Source organism: Eutrigla gurnardus (assembly GCF_963514095.1).
Source record: "Eutrigla gurnardus genome assembly, chromosome: 2".
NCBI lineage: Eukaryota > Metazoa > Chordata > Actinopteri > Perciformes > Triglidae > Eutrigla > Eutrigla gurnardus.
In genome coordinates, this window is record NC_139916.1 from 26,967,708 (window position 1) to 26,992,124 (window position 24,417).

General features: G+C 43.0%; 2 protein-coding genes across 2 annotated transcripts in view; both read right to left on the reverse strand.

Moving 5' to 3' along the window:
• The window catches only part of LOC311021324 (odorant receptor 131-2-like), a gene marked incomplete at its 3' end in the record, with an annotated part of 247,803 nt that overhangs the window by 61,152 nt on the left and 162,234 nt on the right, over positions 1-24,417 (reverse strand). The window lies entirely within an intron of this gene.
• Positions 11,794-16,975, reverse strand: LOC311023814 (odorant receptor 131-2-like). Its single transcript, XM_084025873.1, has 2 exons — positions 16,873-16,975; positions 11,794-12,564 (listed from the first exon to the last, which is right to left on the reverse strand). Exons 1-2 carry the CDS (start codon positions 16,876-16,878, stop codon positions 11,797-11,799), a joined length of 774 nt encoding a protein of 257 aa, XP_083881999.1. The 5' UTR covers positions 16,879-16,975; the 3' UTR covers positions 11,794-11,796.

Here is a 24,417-nt window from a genome sequence, read left to right on the forward strand (position 1 = left end):
TGGTTTGGCTCATTTCTTGAAACAGAAATTACATTCTCAAAACTCTAAGATCATTTGGCAAAACAGTCTTACAGTTCAGCACAACACCATAGTTCACTTGCAAAAGCTCATATCTCTCCCAAAACTGTTCACTCATGCTTCAAAACTAAATTCCTTTCCCATATAAATAGTCAGTGCCCCCAAAAGACAAAAGATCCTTCTCAATTGCTTTGGCTCATTTCTCGAAACAGACCGGACGTTCTCAATACTCTTGGTGCTTTTGCCAAAATAACCTGGATGGTTCAGCACAACACCATGGTTCACCTGCAAAAGCTCATATCTCTCCCAAAACAGTTCGCTCATGTGTCAAATCTAAATTCCTTTCTCATATAAATAGTCAGTGCCCCCAAAATGCATCATCCCTTTGGCATTGTGTAAGCACTGCAAGTCAAAATGTTTAGATGTTTTGTCACTATGGCAGAGGACAATTGAAATATCCCTCATGTCCACCACTAAGTCTTAGCCCAGTCCTTCATTGACAATGGTTACTGTACTCGTTTTTTTGTCTAGCTAACAGAATACAATTGTGTGTAAAACTGAAAAAAATAGGATTTTACGGTAAGAGTAGCCACCCGTGCCAGGTTGTCGTTCAAACATAGAATTCAAAGGACAACACTCCATTCGTAATGTATGTCTTATGTATTTCTTACAGAATGAGTTAACAATGAAATACTAGTACTCAATTTATCAAATGTTCCAAGACATTCATATATGGTATTCATGGTATTATGTTCTTGACTAATTTTGACAATTGATCAGACTATTGTGCAAGTGATGACTTACACAATGAAATGATGCTAACATGTTTTGAAGAGAACAACCATTAGACTGAGAATCGACAATCAGTTTAGATCAACAAGATCTATTCACTTGGAAATTGTGCTAAATGTAGGCTACCTGTACTTAATCATTTGCAAGATGTAATGAGATATTGAGACATGTACTAAGACAATTGCAATTTGATTAATGAATGAGAAATGCAATTCTGTTGTGGACAATTGCCAAGTGGTTTGGAGATTTGTCCATGTTGTTTTGAGAATGTAATTTCTGTTTCAAGAAAAGAGCCAAACCAATGGAGGAAAACTGTAAATCTGCCGTCGGTTTTATTTGGCGTAAAGTCCGAATCATAGGCACACCACCTCATAATCTTAGATGTGTCTTTTAATCTGCAAATTTTGACTATTTCCTGCCAGGACTTCAGGAAGCTGCTTGTTATAGAGTCCTCTGGGATCTCCTGTTCCTCTTGTAATTTATTGTCACTTAATAAAGCTGTTTACTCCCTTCATCATCGTTCCTTCAATTTTCTTCCATGCTGCAGCGTATGTAGGCGAGCACAGGCAGACTAGAGGCCTTAACTGAGCTGCATGGTAGTAATCCTGTAAGCAGGGAAGGCCCATTCCCCCTCTTTCTTTTCTTAATTGCAATGTTTTAAATTTGATTCTGGCCCTTTTCCCTTGCCACAGATACCTCGCTATCACTCTGTCCCACTCTAAGAACTGTTTAGATGGTATTTCAATTGGTAAACACTGAAAAAGGTACAACATCCGTGGAAGAATATTCATCCTGATTGACTCTATCCGGGAGCTTAAGCTTAAAAAGGGAATAACGTTCCACCTTTGTATATCAGTTTTAATCTTTGAATTTAGTGGGCCATAATTTATGTTATACAGTCTCGTGAAGTCCCTAGGTAACGAGATACCCAAATATTTAATGGACTCAGCGTCCCATTTCCAATTGTACATGGTCCTAATTGAACGTGGAGGTTCATAATGAAATGTTAATGCTTGGGTTTTATTAATATTAATTTTGTAACCAGAAACTAAACCAAATTCCTCTAAAAATTTCATACGTTTTGGGAGTGTCTCAGTAGGTTGTGTTATACTTATCAATAAATCGTCGGCAAAAAGGGCCAGTTTTTGTTCCCCAGATGTCATTGTTACCCCCTTTATGTCATTCCTCTGCCTAATTAGTTGACTCATGGGTTCTATAAACAAGACGAAGAGGAGCGGCGACGCACAACATCCCTGCCTCGTTCCTCTTTCTAAAGTGAATGAATTGGTTAAGTTTCCATTGATTTTAATTCTTGCTGTTGGTTTGTTATATAATGCTGCAAACGTGTCAATTATAGTTGTATGGAAGCCAAATTTCGAAAGTACTTTATATAAGAATGACCATCTCACTGAGTCAAATGCTTTCTCAGCGTCTAAACTTAATATCAGTGTCTCCAGTTTTTGATGCGTGACTTGTCTCATAACGTGCAGTGTTTTCCTGATGTTATCTTGGGTTTGTCTTTGTCTGACAAAGCCAGTCTGGTCCTTGTGTATTAATAATGGTAATAACAACTCTATTCGTTTGGATAATATGGAGGTGAATAATTTATAGTCGTTGTTTAAAAGACTTATAGGACGGTAATTTCCACACTCCAATTTATCTTTCCCCTCCTTAGGTATGATCGAGATCATTGCCTCCCTCCATGAGGGGGGGATATTGTTGTTCTCCAAAACCCAGTTAAATGTTTTTAATAATGTTGGAATAAGTTGATCCTGCATTGTTTTGTACCATTCTGTGGAAAAACCATCTGTCCCTGGAGACTTCCCCCCTTTCATTCTCCTAATTGTTGTTTGAATTTCTTCCTTTGTTATTTTGGATATTAATTTCCCATTTTGTTCATCAGTGATCTTTGGAAGATTTACCTGGGCCAGAAAGGCATCAATCTGGTTGTCATTGCTTATCTGTGGTTGTGTATATAATATTCTATAGTATTTTTGGAAGCATTGTTGTATTTTCTCCGGGTTAGTTTCTATTACATTCTTTTCTGAGTTTCTTATTTTATATATAGTTCTATCCGCCTGTTGTTTTCTTAACCTGTACGATAGAAGTTTCAGTGATTTCCCACCCGTCTCGTAGTATCGTTGCTTTGTAAAAAGGAGCTTTTTCTGAATTTCCTGAGTATTTATTTCATCTATTTCTTTTTTTAATTCTTTGATCTTACGTTTGTCGTCATCTTTGTGAGACTTTGCATGTTCTTTCTGTAGTCTCTTCAAGTCCTCTTCTAATTTTTGGAGTTTTTGCTCCTTAAGTTTCTTCTCATATGAGGAGATGGCTATTATTTTGCCCCTCAACACTGCTTTTAATGCATCCCAGAGAATGGGTGGGGTCACTTCGTCATTATCGTTGTTTTCCAAATACAATTTAATTTCGCTTTTCAATTTATCTTTAATAACTGGGTTATTCAGAATGTTTGAGTTCAGTCTCCAGAGAGTGGATTTCTTATTATTATTCAGATGGATTGACATGTAGATGGGACTGTGATCTGAAATAGTGCTAGGTCCTATTTCGCAGTTGCCCACCCTGAAAAGATCTCCTTTAAGCATAAAAAAGTAGTCGATGCGTGAGTAGACATTGTGCGCTTGTGAGTAATGTGAGTAATCACGGCTCGTCGGATTTATCTCTCTCCACACGTCCACTATCCCCACTTCACGCAACCAAGTATTTAATCTATTGCTGATGTTTCTTGCGTCAGATTTCCTGTTTGATGAGTCAATTCTGGGATTTAATCGGATGTTAAAATCTCCGCCACATATTAAAATCCCTTGACTCTTTGTTGTCATTAAATCAACCATATGTTTATAGAAGGACCAGTCACTGCCCGGCGGCACATACACGATAAGGAGACTTATCACAATACCTTCTATCTTCCCTGTGACCATAACAAATCTGCCTTCCTTATCCTTATGTTCTGATATGTGTTCATAATTTACCGCACTGGATATCAAAATCGCCACTCCTCTCCGTCTCCCCGATACATGTGAAGAAAAATAAACATGTTTAAATCCTGATTTATTCAATTTAGCATGTTCGGAGTCGTCGAGGTGTGTCTCCTGTAAGAGAGCTATTTGGATTTAATTTTTTTTTAATTTTGATAACATTTTCCACCTTTTAACTGGATTGAGTACTCCATTCATATTAAATGATGCTATTTTTAAAGAGTTGTTTTGCATCTATGTGATTTCCCCCTTCCTCCCACTCAAAAACCGGGTGCGCTTCCCCCTCCCTGCGAGAACCAGCAGGGAATAAACAACTAACACGCCAAACATCATCAAACTGAACACAATCTGTCCGTGTGACTCCCTATGTAGGGGTCTGATAGTCCGACCCTGTTGAGCCTCCCGAGGTGGCTCGAAGGAAACAGTCTCCCTCTTCAGTCCGGAGGAAGAGGCCCTTACCTGTAACAGCCGCATGTCGGAAAAAATGAAAAAGTTGGCCCCGAGCGAACCAATAGTGGATCTTAACCACTAATTATAATCAATACATTATCAAAAAATTCACAATTTAGTCCGTCGTCCTCTAGCGTGGGTTAAGTCTGGGGGTCGGTGATGTTCTCCTGAAGGTTCGGAGCTTCTCCTTGTAGCTCTGGTCCCGTCCGGCTGGGCCCTTCTTTGCTCGTCTGCCCACTCTCGTCCAGGAGAGCCGCTGCACCTGCTCCATGAGCGTCTCCGGAGGTGCGGTGGTGGTTGTCACAGCGTAGCCTCTTCTCAGCAGGTCCTCTGATGCCTCCTCTACCGTCTCGTAGGTTCTGGTTCCGTCCTCGTGTCTCACGCGCAGCCTGGCAGGGAAGAGGGTCTGGAACTGAACTCTGTTTTCCTTCAGTATTTTGCGGATCTCTGTGTATTCTCTTCTTTTCTTGAGTATTGGAGGTGGATAGTCGTGATCCAGGTTTATGCGGTTTTCTTGCCAGGTGAACCCCTTCTTCTGCCATGCCTTGCGGAGTATTGTCTCTTTTGTTTTAAAACTTAAGCACTTGATTACGATGGAGCGTGGCGGCGCGTCCCCCGGCGGCTGCGGTCCCAGCGACCGGTGAGCCCTTTCAATCTGCAGGTCGGGCATGTCATGCGTTAGCTCGAGACCTTCGCGGAGTAAATTTTCCACAAATGAGATCATCGTGGTTGATTCCTTCTCGGACCCCTCCGGCACGCCATAGATCCTTATATTTTCACGCCTGGAGCGGCTTTCCAGATCCAGCAGCTTGTCTTCCAGCTTGGTGTGTAGCTTTAGCATGGCCGTGATGACGTCTTCTGTGTTTTGGATCCTCTCTTCTGCTTTCTCAATTCGTCCTTCCGCCTCGTCCAGTCTGGTATTCGCCTTTATAATTTCCTCTCTTATTGTCTCTAATTGTTCTTTGTTTTCTTGGCGAAACCCTCTTAGTTCTTGCAGAATCAGTTCCAAGTCGGCCATTTCTCTGCACTGCACCGCGTTGTTTGCTAGCTCAAACCTGTTAGCTGCGTTCCGTCTTTCTCTCCCCCTTGTCTTCAGACGACGTTTATTGCAAGTGGTGATATCGATTTTTAACCCCTTTCTCTACGATTTTTGCGAAATGATTTGTTTGGTTTACATGGGGGTATTTCTCTAATTGCTCTGGTTCAACCGGGAGCTCCCTCGCTATGCGGCCATCATGGCGGTGTTCCGACCGGAAGTCAACTTTACAGGTTTTAAATCGAGTAGCGAGTCACGCAATCCATTGTTTGAATTAGTATTTTTATATACTGGCAAGTGACAATGGAGACAGCAGACTCGACTCACCCGGATCAGTTAAAGGATCCAGATGATATGAGTGGGTGAGTGAATCTTCTCTCATCTGTAATTGCAAGACAGTAATGTTTTTATACAGCAGGTTAACAGAGTATATGTGCATGCACTGCATACCTGAAACACACCCGTAGCCTACTGTGTGTATGTGTGACGTAGTATACTTTACTATTAGTATATTACTAGATGGAGCTTAGCATTTAAGACTTTCACCATCCCCTTTGTAGGTAGACGATTTGTCCCAGGTGCTCAAGCTGCTCAACTCATGATTGGCTCTGATTGGCTAATTGTGGGGGCAACAGCGAGCTGCCCACTCTGGGCCATCCTCTCCAGACATGGCTCCTTAGAAGGACAGGGTTTTGATTGGACTTTAATATTTGAAACTCACAGAAGACAATCCATAAATGTGCGCCATGATCCACAACTTTTTTTATTTCCGTTCCATGTAAAAAATTGCAAATATGTATAATTCACTCTGTGAACATGTATTTCACTGTATTCATGTAGAAGATCTGCGGGTGGGAAGGTTTGTTAAGACTTTCTTTCAGCATTTGACATAACTTCTACTATTTACAGTTGTTGTTCAAGATCCCTATTATACTGTTTTACATCAATTTCACACAGCTGTCAGAGGTCCAACAACACTGTATTTGATATGCATTTCCCCAAACCCATCCATGGTCCATGCTAGTGGTAGCATGTGCCAATGTTTACAGTGGATGTATTACTATGGCTCACCTATGTGGCTCAGGTGAAGTTGCTGGTCCCGTATGGTTGGGACAGATCCTTTAACAAGGGTCAGTGTCGAGGCAAAGCCAGCTTTGTACTGACCCTTGTTACTGAAGCAGTCCGATGTGAAGTGGTTAGCACACACATACAAGCTAACACAAACCGCAGCCAGCACATTGTCATTAAAAATGAAACGCAACCACTGTCTCTTCTGTTCTTCTGTAGCTGGTTCAGAATATAAGCACTTATGTTGATTTGTACAACCAGCAACATAGCAATTTGCGCGTCTAGCTGTTAGCGACGACATTGTGAAACACCAACATCTCACTGCTATCTCACCGCAGGACACATCGAACGTCACCTCGGTGATGAACGCCCCCTCTCGGATATCTCCTATCATCATGCAGAGGAGTTAAGCCTATGCAAATGACTTCCTACATAGCGACGGGAGCTGAATCTGAACAGCCCATAGGAGCACCGTTGTACCAGTGGGGGGGCTGCAGAGACCATGCAGGAGTCTCTTGTTTCCTCATTCTGGGAGTTGACAGGCTCAGGGAGGACCAGTTTATAGGTGTAGAGACCTGAGAAAACATATTTTTCATAATATGGGACCTTTAACATATGATCTACGTGTACACATAATATGTATGATGACATCTAATCCACAGGCCTCTGCATTGACACCTAGTATTACTAAACATATGCTATTGGAATTCTGCATGCATTGTTATCAGATCTAAATGTCTAAATTAGTAACTTAGTAGTACGCTTTGTGACTTATCAGTAAATTGGCATGACCCAAATCAAGTAAAGAAATGCCATGATCGTCTAAAAGACTGAAGGAGACAGGATTTGAACCACTGACCTTCCGATTTGTCAGACAACTCGCTCTAGAGCCACAATTGCTGAGCCAAAATTGCTTTTATTTTGAAGTCAGTTCTTACATGCTCTTACCGTAATGGCTAGTATTACATGCACTCCAAAACAATGTGGGGGCTGGTTTGACTGTGTTACTCGAAGCGGAGGCTAGCTTGACCGCAGTAACCTCCTTACAATTGTAATTGAGTGCCGCGGGGCACCGAAGAGCTGCAGAGCAGTAGGTTCTACTACAGCCATAACTGCGACATCTTAAACGTAAGAACTTTTGCTTCTTGAGTGGAGGTCATGACGAGCGGTAGAAAACAAAACTTCTTCACTGTGTTCTGGTTCTGCTTCGCCCTAATGTTAGACTGCATCTCCAGTCATGAATTGCGCGGGCTGACATTCACTGGATTTTCCGTACAATATCACATGAACAAAAAATAAAACAAAACTGTCTTTCCATTTGGGTTGTAAAACAGAAGAACAAAACAAGAGGCCCGTGTTATGTTTTTCTATCTTCCCATTTTTCTGTTTTGTTTTGTCAACAAAGTTATTTTGTTTTTCTGATTTTGTTTTGAAACGAAGTAAGCAAAGAATGAACAATACACAGATTTACACGGATTGGGGAGGGACACTAATACATTGCGTAACCCCAGTTTACTTACATACCTACATACCAATGACTTGCGTTATGCTTTTCAAAATAGATACACTATACATTTAGAAATGTGATAAAAACGACAAATTTGATGAAAACGAAAACATTTCCCAAAACAATTTTGGTAAATTTTGATGATAAAAAAATTGCTAGAAAACTAAGGATAACATTTCTATGTTCAGTTCCAGGATTTGAAAATGCAATCCCTAACAAGTGCTGCTGATGATGAAATGACAGTTGTGGAGTAAGACATCAATTTCCATTGTGTCTTACTCAATACATAAAGTGGAAAGATATTCTCCGCTGGCCAATCATATGTAATCTTTAGACAATCTTATTGTCCAGATTTTAAAGCCAATGCTGTATATTCAAAGATGATGTTGTAAGATGATATTTCGCTACAGAAAATGGACAAACACACTGAAAAAAACACACTTAACACTTTTGTTTTGCTCCAAATTTTCATAAAACTGACTTTTTTCTACATACACAAAAAGCCTATTTCTCTGGAATTTCGTTTATAAATGTGTTTACATTTGTGTTAGTGAGCATGAAATTCACTCTTATCGGCCTTCACAAACAACTTGTTCTCCAGTAACCTCTGTATTACTAGGCTCACATGCTCTTGGGACTCTTCTGGAAAAAATCAGAATGTCATAGAGAAACATAAACAAAGAATGTTTCCGGAAATCACAGGGGACATCATTGAGGAAAACCGCTGGAGCAATGGTTAAACTGGCATTCCCCAGGTCCAATTTTGAGACTTTTACTCTGGCAGGGGTTCAAAGGCTGCACTGATGAGGGAAGAGGGTACTTTTTAATGTGTGTGTAAGTGATGTTGAGGCCTCAAACATCTAAGCAGGGGTACTGCTTTTCCCGTACACAGGGGGGAAGAGGACAGTTCTCATCCGCCATCTTGCTAGTGACGTATACAGTTAAGTATACGCATCGGACACTCGTATTGGCTCCCATAGGGGCTTTTACAGCGAATCGAAAAGCCTAATTTACTCTTGGCCATGAGTTGTGTGTGAGACACGGAGGAGTTAAAGCAGAGAAAATGACGGTCAAAGAGTTATTGTAGTGATAGAGAAAGTTAAAAACATAAATGGCACATGAGAACTACACTATATGCACACATATTTAGGGCAGGGAGAGGAAAGGACAATTCTTGGCAAAAAAAAAAAACGCCCACGCCCACACTACCCAAAAGAATGTCCATATTTAGGGGAGCTAAGTGAGCTAGAAGCTTCATATAACTTCTAGCACAATCCAAAAAAGTATGTGAAACTTTCTACATTGAGCTTTTCTTTCGTTATAATGGTTTGCAGCGCTTTTTTTAATAAAATGTTTAAAAATTCAAGGTGTGTTTTTTATTTATTTTAAATGTATGGGTTATAATAAAAAAGAAATAGTAGGGGACAATGGAACGTGAGACTGGCCGGAGAATCAGAGCAGCAGGGGCGGTATTGCATTCGCTGTACTGCTCCGTTGTGACGAAAAGCTCTTGATCTGCCAGTCAATCTTTGTTCCTACCCTCACCTATGGTCATGAGGAATGGGGTCATGCCCGAAAGAACTAGAACGCAAGTACAAGCGGCCGAAATGAGTTTCCTCAGGAGGGTGGCTGGCGTGTCCCTTAGAGATAGGGTGGAAAGTTCAGTCATCCGTGAGGGACTCGGAGTAGAGCCGCTGCTCCTTTGCATCGAAAAGAGACAGCTGATGTGGTTTGGGCATCTGGTAAGGATGCCCCCTGAGTGCCTTCCTAGGGGAAGACCCAGGACTAGGTGGAGAGATTATGGGCCCTAGTTTCGTGGCGCAGCGCAGGGCGGCGCAGGGTGGCGGAGCCGGCGCAATGCAAGTTTCGACCCGCGCAGCCTTGCGCACGGTCAGTTTGGTGGATCGCCTGCGCCAAGATGGGTGTGGCGGCGCAGCAGGGGGAGGCGTCACAGATTCAGCTTGGCGTAGCGGAAGTTTCGTGGCAAAAAGCCTCGCCGAGACTGCGCTGAAAGCTCGCCAGCTCCAACCTGGTCTACTTTCGGCGCAAGGCGTAAATAAAGTCCATTCATTCAATGCGAATCACAGCTGGCGGAGTGGAAGTTTGGCTGACGGCGCGCAGTGCGTACACGTCACCGAGACCTCACAGGCAGGTTTCCACAGTTCCAGGCACATTTAAATGCAATAAATAATCACAACAAACACTATTTAATGCAACTAATTGAATCAACACGTGGATTTATATCTATATAGATTGTCCCGTCACATCTGACGTCAGATCAAAGGCGGATGGCACGCGTAACGGAAACTCAGCCTCTCGGACCAAAACATCTCCCTCTCTCTCTCCTGTTTTTTATAATATGGGCATTGTTATTATTATGGTACGCGCGCACAGCGCGTGATGCGCGTGGTGGGAGCGGCGGCGCTGCTTCTGTCATCGGGTTGTCAAGTGATGGAACTTGCACTGAACCTCCCCTAACGCATTAAAGGTGAGGAGAGGAGCTCATTTGATTGGTGAAGATCTGAATCGGCTGTATTAATCCCAGTCCACGCCTCGTCTCCTCCTCGTCTCCCACTCACGCCTTCTTCTCCTCCCTCTTTCCCACTTGCGCCGGTGGGCGAGACGGGAGGTGTGCCTACGCGAGCCTGCGCGGTGCACGAAACTTGCAAAGTCCAGGCGGACACACCCCGTCGACGCGGCGCAGGTGCGCTGAAAGCTGACTGCGCCTGGTCTACGAAACTAGGGCCCTATATCTCCACACTGGCATGGGAATGACTCGGGATTCCCCAGTCAGAGTTGGCTGATGTGGCCTGGGAAAGGGAAGTTTGGGGTCGCCTGTTAAAGCTGCCCCCGCGACCCAACACCGTATAAGCGGTAGACAATGATGTATGGGGTTAAAATCGCCTATTATAGTGTATAGAAGTATTGAGTGCTACATACAGTTAGCTAATGTTGTGCTGATTCTGGGGGTGTGTATTACTTGATGATACTGTAAAAAATGACAATTTTATAGGGCAATACACAAAGGTATGAAAAGACAAAAAGTTATTTATGTGGGTCTCAGAGGGTTAAGGCAGATTTGAAGCAGCAGGAATGACAAAATGAACTCCAACTCACCACCTTATATTTAGTCCAATTCTGCAACCAGGGCTGGCTGAAGCGGAGGGAGTATTTGGAGAAGAGATCACATGAAAACTGAGACATGCATGATTAAGATATGTGGTTGCCATCCAGCTGCATCGTTTCCTCAGCTGGCTGGCTGAATGTGTGCAAAGTTTTGTACGGATCGGACTCTCAGTGTAGGTTTTTTTACACTTATATAGCAAATTTGTGAAAAATAAAAACATTCTCAGTGGAAATGGCAGTGGAGTGTATCACAAGATTCGGCTGAGTTCATGTGTGGATGTAAGAATTTTGAATGTACTGTATGTGGGTTGTGGGAGTTCACCTTGATCATAGTGCCAACAGTTAGCAGACATGTATAATATTTAGTGTCTGCCATGGAAGTACCAGTCTATACCTCCGGAGAAAGTTTAACTTCCATAACTTTATGGTGCAGGCTGCAGTATGAGTCTTAGGTGTAAGGATAATACAAAGAAAATAATTGCAATTTCAATAACATTTTCAGCACAGATGGTACTGGGGCCACACTGCATAACCGCTCCGCCGCCCCAGCCTGCTCGGGCTTGGACCCCTGAACATGATTTCAACCAGAATCTGTTTGAATAAGTAATAAGAATGAGTTAAAAGTTTAAGAATATGAACAACTGGTTAATGCTACCTCCCGTAGCAGTATTACACAGACTCATATAAAATAATAATTTGATACTGATATTATAAATTGAACACCCCATTATTCAAACAATATTTCCGTTATTTCATAAACGAAACAAAAATGAATATTCAGTTATAATCCGGGGAACTGATTCCTATTGTGGGTTTAATTTACACAACAGATACCTTTTCAAGTACTTTCTGAAAGTATTGTCTCGTATGCCGTAGATGATTGGACTAATGGATCGTGGCAGGACCTGTACAATAATATAAAACGCAAACAAGTAGTCTGAATAATTTTTAGGGAACCATTGTAACAGAAAATGTAATACCTGGGGTCCTGCGTACGTTGCCATACACAGCAGCAGTTGAAACCCATGCAGGAGGATTGTATTTCTGGATTTTTTTGAATTTTTGCTAGCTGTTTGTGCAGTTAACAGAATTCTGAAGTAAGTGTAAAAGATAGTGATCCAAACTATGAGTAAAAACACTATGTATGTGATATCTCTCTTCTTGACGATGAGGGGATTTGGGAAGACATTTTGTCTGAGACAGAAAACTCTGGAATGAAAGAAGTCCAGCGGTTCTGTGGCCAAGGTGATAAATAGATCAGGAAGAACAGACAACATGCTTGTCGCCCAGATTAAACCAATCAGCATTAATGTTCTTTTAACAGTACAGATCTGCACGTGACATAGGGGGATGCAGACAGCGATGTAGCACTCCACCGCCATGCAAGCCAGGTTCAGAGGGGTGTTTTCAGTGGTGAAAAGAGCAAGCAGGATGAAGATGCAACAGATGGAGACATTTATTTTGTATACGATGTAGCTGATCATAAACTGGATGACAGTCAGCGTCACTTGGATCATGTCGTTGACCACCAGGTGGATAAAAAGGATGTAACGTGGATTCATGTAGAAGATCTGGAGGGGGGGAAGAAAAACACAGAGGGAGGGAGAAAAGGCAAAAATGGAAATCATATGCTCCAATGTAAAACAGGGGAATCAAATCACTCAACTTCGTCAAGTGTTAAATACCTTGAACTCATTCACATTGTGATTTTGATTTGAAGACAAGCTCCAGGGCTGCCAACTTTTCAACAAACCATGGAGTGAGATTTGGTAGGGCCAACCTAAATGTTGCCACATACACGGCAATTTGTTTGACCCATTCAGCATCATTACCATACAGCATCATTACTATAAAAAAAAATGTTAAATACCATTTATCAGTGGTTCTCAATGTATTAGCCTTAGAGTGTACAAATAGAATCAATTGACCATACAATAAGATTCAAGACAACGTATGGCTCATTTTGTATACGATTACTTTGGGATTCTGTATAAAAAATAAAGTAATCAAATACTAAACATACGAAACATTTGAATAAAAATTAAAAAAAACACAAGCTAGGTAATGTTATTTTAAAATGTAAAAGATTTCTTGTATCTGGCTTCTCTTCCCAGCTCAAAGTCCTTAAGAGCTGTGTGCTCTTGATGATTTTTCTCTCATTCTGACCATAGACAGTAGGTTCTGACCAAAGAGTAGACTATACGGGGCGAGATCCGAGCTCCACCTACTTGCTGCCTCTTAAAACTTAACTAATCCATCACGGTGGCGTTAGATAAACTATAAACCATCTTCCATTTTTCCAGAAGTTCCTGACTGAAAATCGGGGGTGTGGCGTGAGAGTTGGCAGCCCTGCAAGCTCGGCTTCTAGCTTGGTTCCAGACTTCTGAATTGTGCAGTGTTTCATAAAGATCTGCATTTGTCCTCATGTATTGATAACATAATTGGAAACATTTGTTTGAAAGATCAACCAATCTTTTGATGATGCTGTAGTGGACTCTGTATTGGCATTAAGGACATAATTCACCAGGGTTTGGGGTCATAATCATGGTGATACTCCTTCTTGTTACATGTTACATCTGCCACTACCTCTACAGCTCAATCACTAGGGGTTTTTACACAGAAGATTCCTCCGTAATCACGGAAAGGAGAGTCAAAAATACGCCGCGATTGCATGTCTCCTTTTAGAAAGCATCCCGGTGTGTGATATTCATGCAACAAAAAGGCAGTGTAAGGGTGCACTCACACTAGACAAACCGTACCGCGCCCAGGCATGATTGAGCATAAAGTGTGGATTGTTTGGCCAGTGCGAGCACTCCGTATTTAAGAATGATACGCTTCCTTTGCCCCAGCAGGCTTGGAAGAGGTGGATTTGAGTACAGTACGATTCATGCATTAGCACATGCACGGGTACACAATGTTGACATGACGTAGGCTTTACTCGATAGGCCGTCCCACTCATTGGGCCCTAGTTTCGTGGCGCAGCGCAGGTGGTGCAGGGTGGTGGTGCAGGGTGGCGGAGCCGGCGCAATGCAAGTTTCGACCAGCGCAGCCTTGCGCACGTTCAGTTTGGCAGTTTGGTGGATCGCCTGCGCCGAGATGGGTGTGGCGGCACAGCAGGGGGAGGCGTCACAGATTCAGCTTGGCGCTGTGGAAGTTTTGTGCCAAAAAGCCGCGCCGAGACTGAGCCGAAAGCCCGGCGGAGTGGCAGTTTGGCTCACCGGCGCGCAGTGCGCACACGTCACCAAGACCTCACAGGCAGGTTTCCACAGTTCCAGGCACATTTAAATGCAATAAATAATCACAACATACACTATTTAATGCAACTAATTGAATCAGCGTGTGCATTTATATCTATATAGATTGTCCCGTCACATCTGACTTCAGATCAAAGGCGGATGGCACGCGTAACGGAAACTCAGCCTGACTGAATTAACACAGCTGAAACTTGGACCTCTCGGACCAAGTTTTAGCTGTGTTGATTCAGTTTCATCCAAGTTTGGCCGTCTGGCGCTGCTGCTGCTGCTGTCATCTGTCATTGGGTTGTCAAGTGACGAAACTTGCACTGCACCTCGCCTCGGCGCATTAAAGGTGAGGAGAGGAGCTCATTTGATTGGTGAAGATCTGAATTGGCTGTGTTAATCCCACTCACGCCTTCTCTCCTGCCTGCGCTAGACTGCGCTGTGCACGAAACTTGCAAAGTCCAGGCGGACACACCCCGTCGGCGTGGCGCAAGTGCACTGAGCCCCGATCTTATCTCTCAGTTTTCAACTCGGATCCCCACCCCCCCCCGATTGTGGTGTGAGCGGAAGAGCAGAACTGGAACTGGTCCTTTTATAGTAAAACAGTGCATCTAGCAGCAGCAATACTGGCTTTGAACCACCAGCAGCAAGACCCAGGAGAGACCCCGACTTTGCCGAGTGGGAGAACCAAGGGGATGATAGCGAACCAGATGACGATGAAGTGGCCAAGTACATTTCACACCACACGCCCCGAGCGAGCACTTTGTTCCTCTACTTCAGCTGTCCAGCTAGTACTGAAATCAAACAAATGTCGCTCAGCAAAGTCCAGGCTCTTCTCTGTTCTGGCGCCTCAGTGGTGGAACGAACTCCCGACCAATGACAGGACAGCAGAGTCACTTGCCATCTTCCGAAAAAGGCTCAAGACTCACCTGTTCCAAACCCCCCCCCCCCACCCCAAAAAAAATCATAGCACTGTTGTTTTTAAGGTATGTTTGCTGAACAGTTACTACTTTACTCAGACGAGGACCGAACACTTGTTTCTATTTTTTAGCTTTTACTTTATTGGCAATGATATGTTGTGGTTTCTTTCTTTTGACAAATGTACTTATTATAAGTTGCTTTGGACAAAAGCATCTGCTAAATGTAAATGTAAATATAAATGAGTACCAAGACCAGGAGGGCACAGAGGAGGTGTTCGTCTTAGGGTGAAAAAACAGTCACTCTCTCGCATCCCTCTGCCATCAATCATCCTCTCGAATGTGCAGTCACTTCGGAATAAATCCAAAGAACTACAAGCACAGGCCCGGTATTCCTATGAGTTCAGAGATTCTTGTATGTTGGCGCTTACGGAGACATGGCTGTCCGATCGGGATACAGATAGTGACCTGTAGGGATGCACCAAATATCCGGCCACCGAAAATTTTCGTCCCAAAAGCGCATTTCTGGTTTTCGGCCGAAATACTTTTATCACTGAAACAACATAGCCGAAACAGAAAGTTGTGATGACGCAAACAAAAACCGCGGCGTTTCGCTGAGATCTATTCGGATGCTCTGCACTTCCTCAGGACTGTGCTTGAGCCGCGTTATGAAGACCATTACTTTGATGTGGGATTAAAGCAGCGCGCACGAGAAATGATCCGGGCGCGATGGATGCGGAGACTCCGCTTGGAGAGGGAGAAGCGCAGGAGAAGGAGAGCAGAGTGCAGAAAAAATGTGTCTCTGCGCCAGATTAGGGGCATGCACCCTCGTTGTCTGATGCCCCAATCCCGGATGCCCCAATCATTATTCTTGGGGATATGAACAATTGCTCTTTGTCCAAAACACTCAGAGACAGTATGTCACATGCCCAACTAGACAAAACAAAACATTGGATTATGTTATTGTTCAGTAAAAAATGTATTCAAGTCCATCCCCCTACCTTTAGGCTCATCTGATCACAACTGCGTACACCTCATCCCCTCATACCAAACTGCTCTTAAGAGACTCAAGCGATGTCTGCAGTGCACAGATTGGATATGTTTAAGGACTCATGCTCTGATATTGATGACTTGACGGATGTTATCAGTAGTTGGGTGTCTTACTGTGAGGATACTATCATTCCAATTGAGGCTGTAAAAGTTTACCACAACAGTAAACCATGGGTTACTAAATCTCTCAAGGGTCTCATTCTTGATATGGCAACATTTTAAAATAGCAATTCATTTCAAAAAGGTACTGACCCCTGAATGAACTTCTCTTAGCATCTGCCACTGTAGCTTCCAAGTTGACTGAAAATGGCATGATAGACATGTCAGTTGCTCTTGATTGGTTGGGACAGAACTGAGAAAATATTCACACACAAAAATAAATTGCTAACATGAACATGGTGTAAAGCTGTAGTATAAAAAATGCTGGAGTGCAGTTCATTCTAAATTCCAGGCTACAGAGCCAGACTTGAAGCACTGTTCACATCCAGATTTCTAATTGAACCAAACTCAAAACTGTAGACCTACACAGAATGTCTCTTTTCAAACTAATGCGTGATTTAAAAGACTTCCGAATTTGTCTACACCGTCCAATAGAGCTGCTACTCACTTCTTCACTAAATGCATCATTAGTGCCTACATGTCAACGGAATATCAGACCTGGTGTAAATGAGACCTGCATTGATGTAGTTGATTAAGATCCCGAGAACCACAACAATCACATTCTTCGTCACAGCTTTAGAGAAGGAGTCTCGATACTGTGAAACCACCGTCACATTCATCTCTTGAAACTGAAAAGAAAAGAAAAAAATATTTTTAATATTTGACTTACATTCCCATATATGCCTGTTCATCTTACGCTCAATTTAACACTCACTCGTGAACAAAACCCTGAGATACTTGAACTCCCTTGCTTGGGTCGTAGTGACAAATTCCCAACCTTGATTGTGCAACCATCAGTTTTCCTGCAGAGAACCATGGCCTCAGACTTGGTACTGAGGGGTTAATTTACTAAGACTGGCGCAGTTTGCACTGTTTGTTATTGCGAGATTGCAAACTGCACGCGCAGTGCTTCCTCATTTTGCGTCGTATTTATCAAACCTGACAGCCACCGGGCAAACAGCGCATACATCCAGACCTGAGACATCCAGACCTGGGGCATCCACATCGGCGACCACTCATGTTCTCAGGAAAAGAAAAACACCTGAGCAAACAGTTTAATAAACACCATTCACTAAAAAATAATAAAGAACACAAAAACGGAAGGCTGCATTGATTATTTCTTTTCTCACTTTTATTTAAAATCAATTTCAACATAACATAGATCAAGTCCGGTAACTGTATTATTTCATGGCTGCTCAATCTGTAACAAGGATTTCTGGTTCGCATGATTGATAAAGTATGATTTGTGTGGAGCTTCCTGGTTTAGACCTGCTTTGAAGAGAGGTGCACTCTCACTCACAGACTTTGTAAATAATTGAGAATATATAATTAGGCGCACATTACGCGTATCCTCCCATCTTTTTGCGTGGAACTCCCACTTTCCCCATGACCCTCCCACGAGCGCATATTAAAAGTGCTTCTTGCCTCCTTCCGGTCATGTGGCATGCAATCTGCTTTTACCCAAGTGCACCGTTTGTAAATACCGTTCCATGTTTTTAACACGCTAGTTGGGAACGGAAATGCGTGGTGCAAAACATGCATTACTTAGCAAACATTGCAGGAAAAGTGCCCCCCTCTCTTCTGAGGTGACCAGAGGTGGAAGCAAACTAAAGCCTTTTTTATTATTATTAAATATTTTCAATAATTCCATCAAATAGCCCTATTTCAATTCAGCTCAACCACTCTGGCTGTCCATGAAAATCAGAAATGGGATTGGTGACAAAGGACAACTCTGGTGGAGGCAACACCCACTCAGTTTTTGCCGCGTAAATGGACAGAGTTCTAACTTTAGTTATCTAAGGATATATAATATATAAGGACCGGATGGCTCGTAGGAACAACCCCGGTACCCCATATTCTAGCAGTACACCCCAGAAGACTCCCTGAGGGATACAGTTGTAAGTCCTCTCCAAGTCAACGAAACATATGTAGCCTTAATATGCAAACGCCCATGACCCTAAGTGTAAAGAGCTAGTCCATTGTTCTATGGACATAACCTGCATTGCTCCTCCTGTAACTGAGGTTCAATAGTTGGTCCAGCTTTCGCAGGGAGGCTGAGCAGTCTGATACCCCGATAATTGGATCACAATCTCTGGTACCCCTTTTAAAGTCAAGGCAAGTCTTAACTCTTTACCCTCCTGCTGTATCTATGGATAACGTGTTGGTTGGGATCAGGAGTGCTCAAAGTTGTCTTTCTACGACTCAATAATATCTCCACTCTTGATTTGCAGCTCACTGCCCTGCAGAGAAGAAGTGTGTCCTCCTCTCTGATTCTGTTTCCTGTGTTGATTCCGCCCGCAAGTTCAAATCGACATCTGTCAAATGGACGTAGCTACATGATGGACATAAGAAAGTTTTTCTCGCTGGCAGCGCAACGACCAACGAACAACGTCGGAATAGATGTTTTTGGTCTGTGAATTTTAAGATTAAAACTTGGTGTGTGAGAACTTACGGACTGACAAATTTATAGTTTTTGAGGCGCGCAGGTGGCCGAGTGGTTAGAGTGCACGTCATGTAGGCATTTACACATATACGCAGCCGACCCCTCGAATCCCGGCCGGATGTCCTTTGCTGCATGTCCCACCCCTCTCTTTTCTGTGTTTCCTATCTGTCCACAGCTAATAAAAGGCATCTATGCCAGAAAAAGCCCGAAGCCTTCTTAAAGCCTTCTTAACGCTACGTCATTCGTAACCCCTACTTAGAGTTCCTACTTAACATTTTGCGTGTTTCCCGAAACGTTCTTTGCTACGAATCTCTTTCGTACGTCATACGTTGGTAAGAGTGGTCTGGAGTGCTCTTAGAGCCTTCTTAGCTCTACCGTAGTGATGTTTCAGCTCCTGACGCTAGTCGCCGCCACTGTACAGTAATCCCCGCTGCGCATGGAACTGCACATTGCCAGTGTTGTGTTTCACCAGTGGTTTTAAGTCATTCATGAAGAAAATAAAAATAAAATGCGCATGCATTTCATCACAAGGCTAAGCTTTACCTCAACCTCAGAAGTAGCTGAACCAAAGATGTCGCCGTCTCGGAGCCGTTGGTATACATAATTTCATAAGGATCAACTTCAATCCAATGAATATGTTGACCGACGCAGCTATATTGCATACGTTTCAACTACAACGGCAACAAATACGCATGTAATTAAGGATGTAATTGGCTCGTTCTCCTCCGCTGTTTCTATATTTATTATATCTTTTTTTAAATCAGTATAGGCTATGGTAGTATGTTCGACCAAAATAAATGTTTAGGCCTAGAAGGATTTCTAGCAATGTTTTATTCGCAAACACTGCAATAGCCTACATTTTATAATATAGTGCTGTCATGCACCTGCACATGAAATGGAAAATCAAACTCTGAGCAATCGTTTTCAGCACTTTCTTTATGGACAGCGCCGTGTACGTACGACGTAAGGAGTGTTTCTTAAGAAGACTCCTAAGAGACCGTTCGGGAACCACGACTATAGAGGTAAACAACTTTGGTAAGTCATAACTTAGGAGTCTTCGTAGCGCGCTTAGAGTGGACGTTATCGGGAAACCGGGCCCAGGACAACACCAGACGAGCTCCGGTGTGATAGTTTACTGACCTTTGTGCAGTTTGAGGATCAACCCTTCTTTTCGCGTGTATTTCCTGTTACCCTTTCCTGTCTCGGCTTACCCATCCACACACACACACAAACACCCACGCACATAACGCCAAAGTGCATGCTACTGTTGGGGTTGTAGCAGGAGCAGATTTGGTTATCAACAGTTAATTATTAATATCAATATGATTATCGGTATTAATAATTATATTTAATATATTATCATGATATAATCATGAATAAACGGGGCACCACCCTGGGATCAGGGAAAAGATAACCTAAAATTGTATTCAGTCTCAATATAAAGGTTTTATACTCACATGCCAATCATCGTGATCATTGGCATGGAAGCATAAAAACAATCTAACAATTAAGAAGGGCGTGAAATTCAAGCACTAGCCTTCACAACCTGCTGTTATCCAGTGACATATACACAACAAGCACAAGAGACCGCTAGTTATAACATAATAAGATTTATTAAAATCAGTAATAATGATCACAATCAATAACACTGCAATTAACAAAGCCTTATTACCTAACTACCTAACACACAAAGCTTAGCTTAAACAAAGGGAGAGACACACGTGGAGTGTGTGTGTGCGTATGTGTGTGCGTGCGTGTGCGTGTGTGTCGAGAGAGAGAGAGAGAGAGAGAGGGAGAGAGAGGGAGAGATGGCTATGGGCGGCCACCAGATGGAACTATTCCTCGCAGCATTCAGGGGCGGAGCCACTGGCGTCCGATGGAGTAGCGAGAGAGAGAGAGAGAGATGGCCGTATGCAGCCACCAGATGTAGCTATGTCCCTAGCGTCCGCCGGGAACAGCTGGCTTAGGACACGTGTGTGCGGCGTGTATGTGTGTGTGTGTTAGCGGGACACAAACAAAGAGAGAGAGGATGCGCGAGCGATATTCGGAGGGACAGAAAGCGTGCCGCTATCACACGGGCTCGCGTGAATGAACTGGCGTTTATTCCGCGAGACCGGTCTTTTAACTGATAGTAGAGGCTTTCTGAGCTCGCGAATATGGCGGAGGTTAGTCGAAAACACTGTTACAGAAATCAACCCAGCTGCGTGGGTACACGATCAGCATTCACATACAGCAGCACATGAACAAACGGACTCGGCGATCCGCGATCAGAACTTAAAACACATTAACAAGAATTACAAGCATGTCCTACACTATTGAATCTCTGCTTCTGCCCAGACAAATAGCCTCTTTCTTTTGTCGATGTGAGATGCGTCGATGTGAGGGTTTCGTCCCGTGCGGCGATGGCGTTCCTTGACGCCGGCAACGGACAGTAGTTCGTGGGGCGCTCGTTCAGCGCCGGATCCAATTGGTTGAAGAAAATCGTTAGTTATTCTTCCTTCTGCAGGGAATCGATGAATCGCGGGGCTCGGCGATTTAGTCAGCTGATTTCAGACAAAGACGGGTCGAGTTATCCGTTCTGCTGGCAGCTGGGACGAAGAAAGTTTTTCTTCTTACCGCGGGGAACGGGAGAGTCGCGCTGTCGCGGTGGTCTCCTCGGGATCCAAAATGATAAACAAAAGAAAAATAAAACGAGTAGAGAAAAAGAGGGATAGGGGTTGCTTGTCCAGCGAGTTTGGGGGAAAGACTGCGGCCTAGGACAAAGGGAAACGCTGCAGACGTTATATTTACCTCCTGGCGTAACGCGAGTTACTTTGGAGAGAGAACGTTTTTCTGGTGGCCGCGGGATTTATAGCTCACGGCTGGTCCGGGGGACCCCCTGGAGTCCCATGCAGTTGCCAGCCAATAGAGCGCCAGCTGTGTGACGTCAGATCCCGTGACCAGGTGGAGGTGACACTAAAATGGTGGTTGTAGTTTTTTATCTCCTTTGTCCCATTGTCTGGCCGCATTGTGTAGGCTTTGTAGGCCGCATTCTGTAGTCCTAACGGTTAGGTCCCAACACTACATAAGAAGGTTTCCACTAGTGGCCTCCCTCCTCCACTGTCACTGTTCAGCCCCCCTTGCGTTTATCACACCTCTTTCACACACACACACACACCTGCTTTCAATCAATTCTATTATATTGCAACTAACAGTTTATCGTGTTGTATATGTGTATCTGGAAACCAGCTGGTTTTGAAGGCTAGTGCTTGGATTACACTCCTTCTACTGTTTGTATTATTATTTGATTTTAATAATCCTATTATCGGTAAATTTATTGATATTAATATTAATGTTTTAAAAAACGAATCTGCTCATGCTAATTACCCGACATACTGTGTTCAGTGTTCACAGATTTGTTTAAATCTGTGTTAGTAGGCACTTCTCCTTTGTCAAGATAATCCATCCACCTGATGCCTGAGGTGTGGCTTATCAAGATGCTGATTAGAAAGGGGTGCAGAATGCCAGTCAGTATCTGGTGTGACCACCATTTGTCTAAGGCAGTGCGACACATCTCGCAGGTGGAAATGCCAGATGTGGAGGTCCTGGGCTGACATGGTTACACATGTTCTGCAGTTGTGAGGCAGGTCGGATGTGCTGCCAACAAACAAATTTGGAGACGGCTTATGGTAGATTCAATTCACAGGCAACAGCTCTGGCGGACATTTCTGCAGTCAGCGTGCCAATTGCATGATCTCTCAAAACTTGTGCTGTGTGATTAGACTGCATATGGTGGGATATTACTGTGACAAGCCTAAGGCACACCTTTGCAATAATCATACTGTCTAATCAGCATATTGATATGTCACACCTGTCAAGTGGATAGATTATCTCAGCAAAGGCACTCATTAAAACCAATTGAAACCGATTTTTGAAGAAAATTTGAGAGAAATAGGCCTTTTGTGTATGCAGAAAAGTCTTAGATCAGTTCATAAAAGAATTGGAGCAAAGACAAGTGTTTATATTTTTGTTCAGTGAAAATTTAGTTGCACAATAGAGATCCGGTATAGGTTAATTTTCTTTGAGATCATTAAATCAGGAATAGTAAAACGATGTTTTGAAGACTTACTCAAGCTTTAAATAGCAATGTAACAAAAAACAAGAAACATATTAAATTAGGGCCAGGACTTGATTAAAAAAATTAATCTAATTAATTAGAGACTTCGTAATTAATTAATCGCATTTAAATCGCTGTAAACATTTGACCTGAGAACAGTGAGAAGTAATTTTTTTCACATGTACAGTGCCTTGAAAAAGTATTCATACCCCTTGAACTTTTTCACATTTTGTCACTCTACAACCACAAACTTAAATGTATTTTATTGAGATTTTATGTGATAGACCAACACAAAGTAACACATAATTGTGAAGTGGAACGAAAATGATACATGGTTTACAAAAATTTTAGAAAATACAAATCTGAAAAGTGTGGTGTGCATTTGCATTCAGCCCCCTCTACTCTGATACCCCTAAATAAAATGCAGTGCAATCAGTTGCCTTCAGAAGTCACCTAATTAGTTAATAGAGTCCACTTGTGTGTAATTTGGTATCAGTATAAATACAACTGTTCTGTGAAGGCCTCAGTGCTTTGTTAGAGAACACTAGTCAACAAAGAGTATCATGAAGACCAAGGAACTCACCAGACAGGTCAGGGAAAAAGTTGTGGAGAAGTTTAAAGCAGGGTTAGGTTATAAAAAAATATCCAAAGCTTTGAACATCTCAAGGAGCACTGTTCAATCCATCATCCAAAAATGGAAGAAGTATGCCACAACTGCTAACCTACCAAGACATGGCCGTCCACCTAAACTGACAGACCGAGCGAGGAGAGCACTGGTGAGAGAAGCTGCCAAGAGTTGCTGAAATCCACAGTTCAGGTGGGAGAATCTGTCCACAGGACAACTATAAGTTGTGTACTCCACAAATTTGGCCTTTATGGAAGAGTAGCAAGAAGAAAGCCATTGTTGAAAAACAGACATAAGAAGTCCCGCCACAAGCCATGTTGGGGACACAGCAAACATGTGGAAGAAGTTGCTCTGGTCAGACGAGACCAAAGTTGAACTTTTTGGCCTGAATGCAAAGCGCTATGTGTGGCGGAAAAGTAACACTGCTCATCACCCTGAACACACCATCCCCACTGGAAAACATGGTGGTGGCAGCCTCATGCTGTGGGGATGCTTTTCTTCAGCAGGGACAGGGAAGCTGGTCAGAGTTGATGGGAGGATGGATGGAGCTAAATACAGGGCAATCCTGGAAGAAAACCTGTTGGAGGCTGCAAAAGACTTGAGACTGGGAAGGAGATTCACCTTCCAGCAAGACAATGACCCTAAACATACAGCCAGAGCTACAATGGAATGGTTTAGATCAAAGAATATTCATGTGTTAGAATGGCCCGGTCAAAGTCCAGACCTAAATCCAATTGAGAATCTCTGCAAGACTTGAAAGTTTCTGCTCACAGACGCTCTCCATCCAATCTGGTTGAGCTTGAGCTATTTTGCAAAGAAGAATGGGCAAAAAATTCAGTCTCTAGATGTGCAAAGCTGGTAGAGACATACCCCAAAAGACTTGCAGCTGTAATTG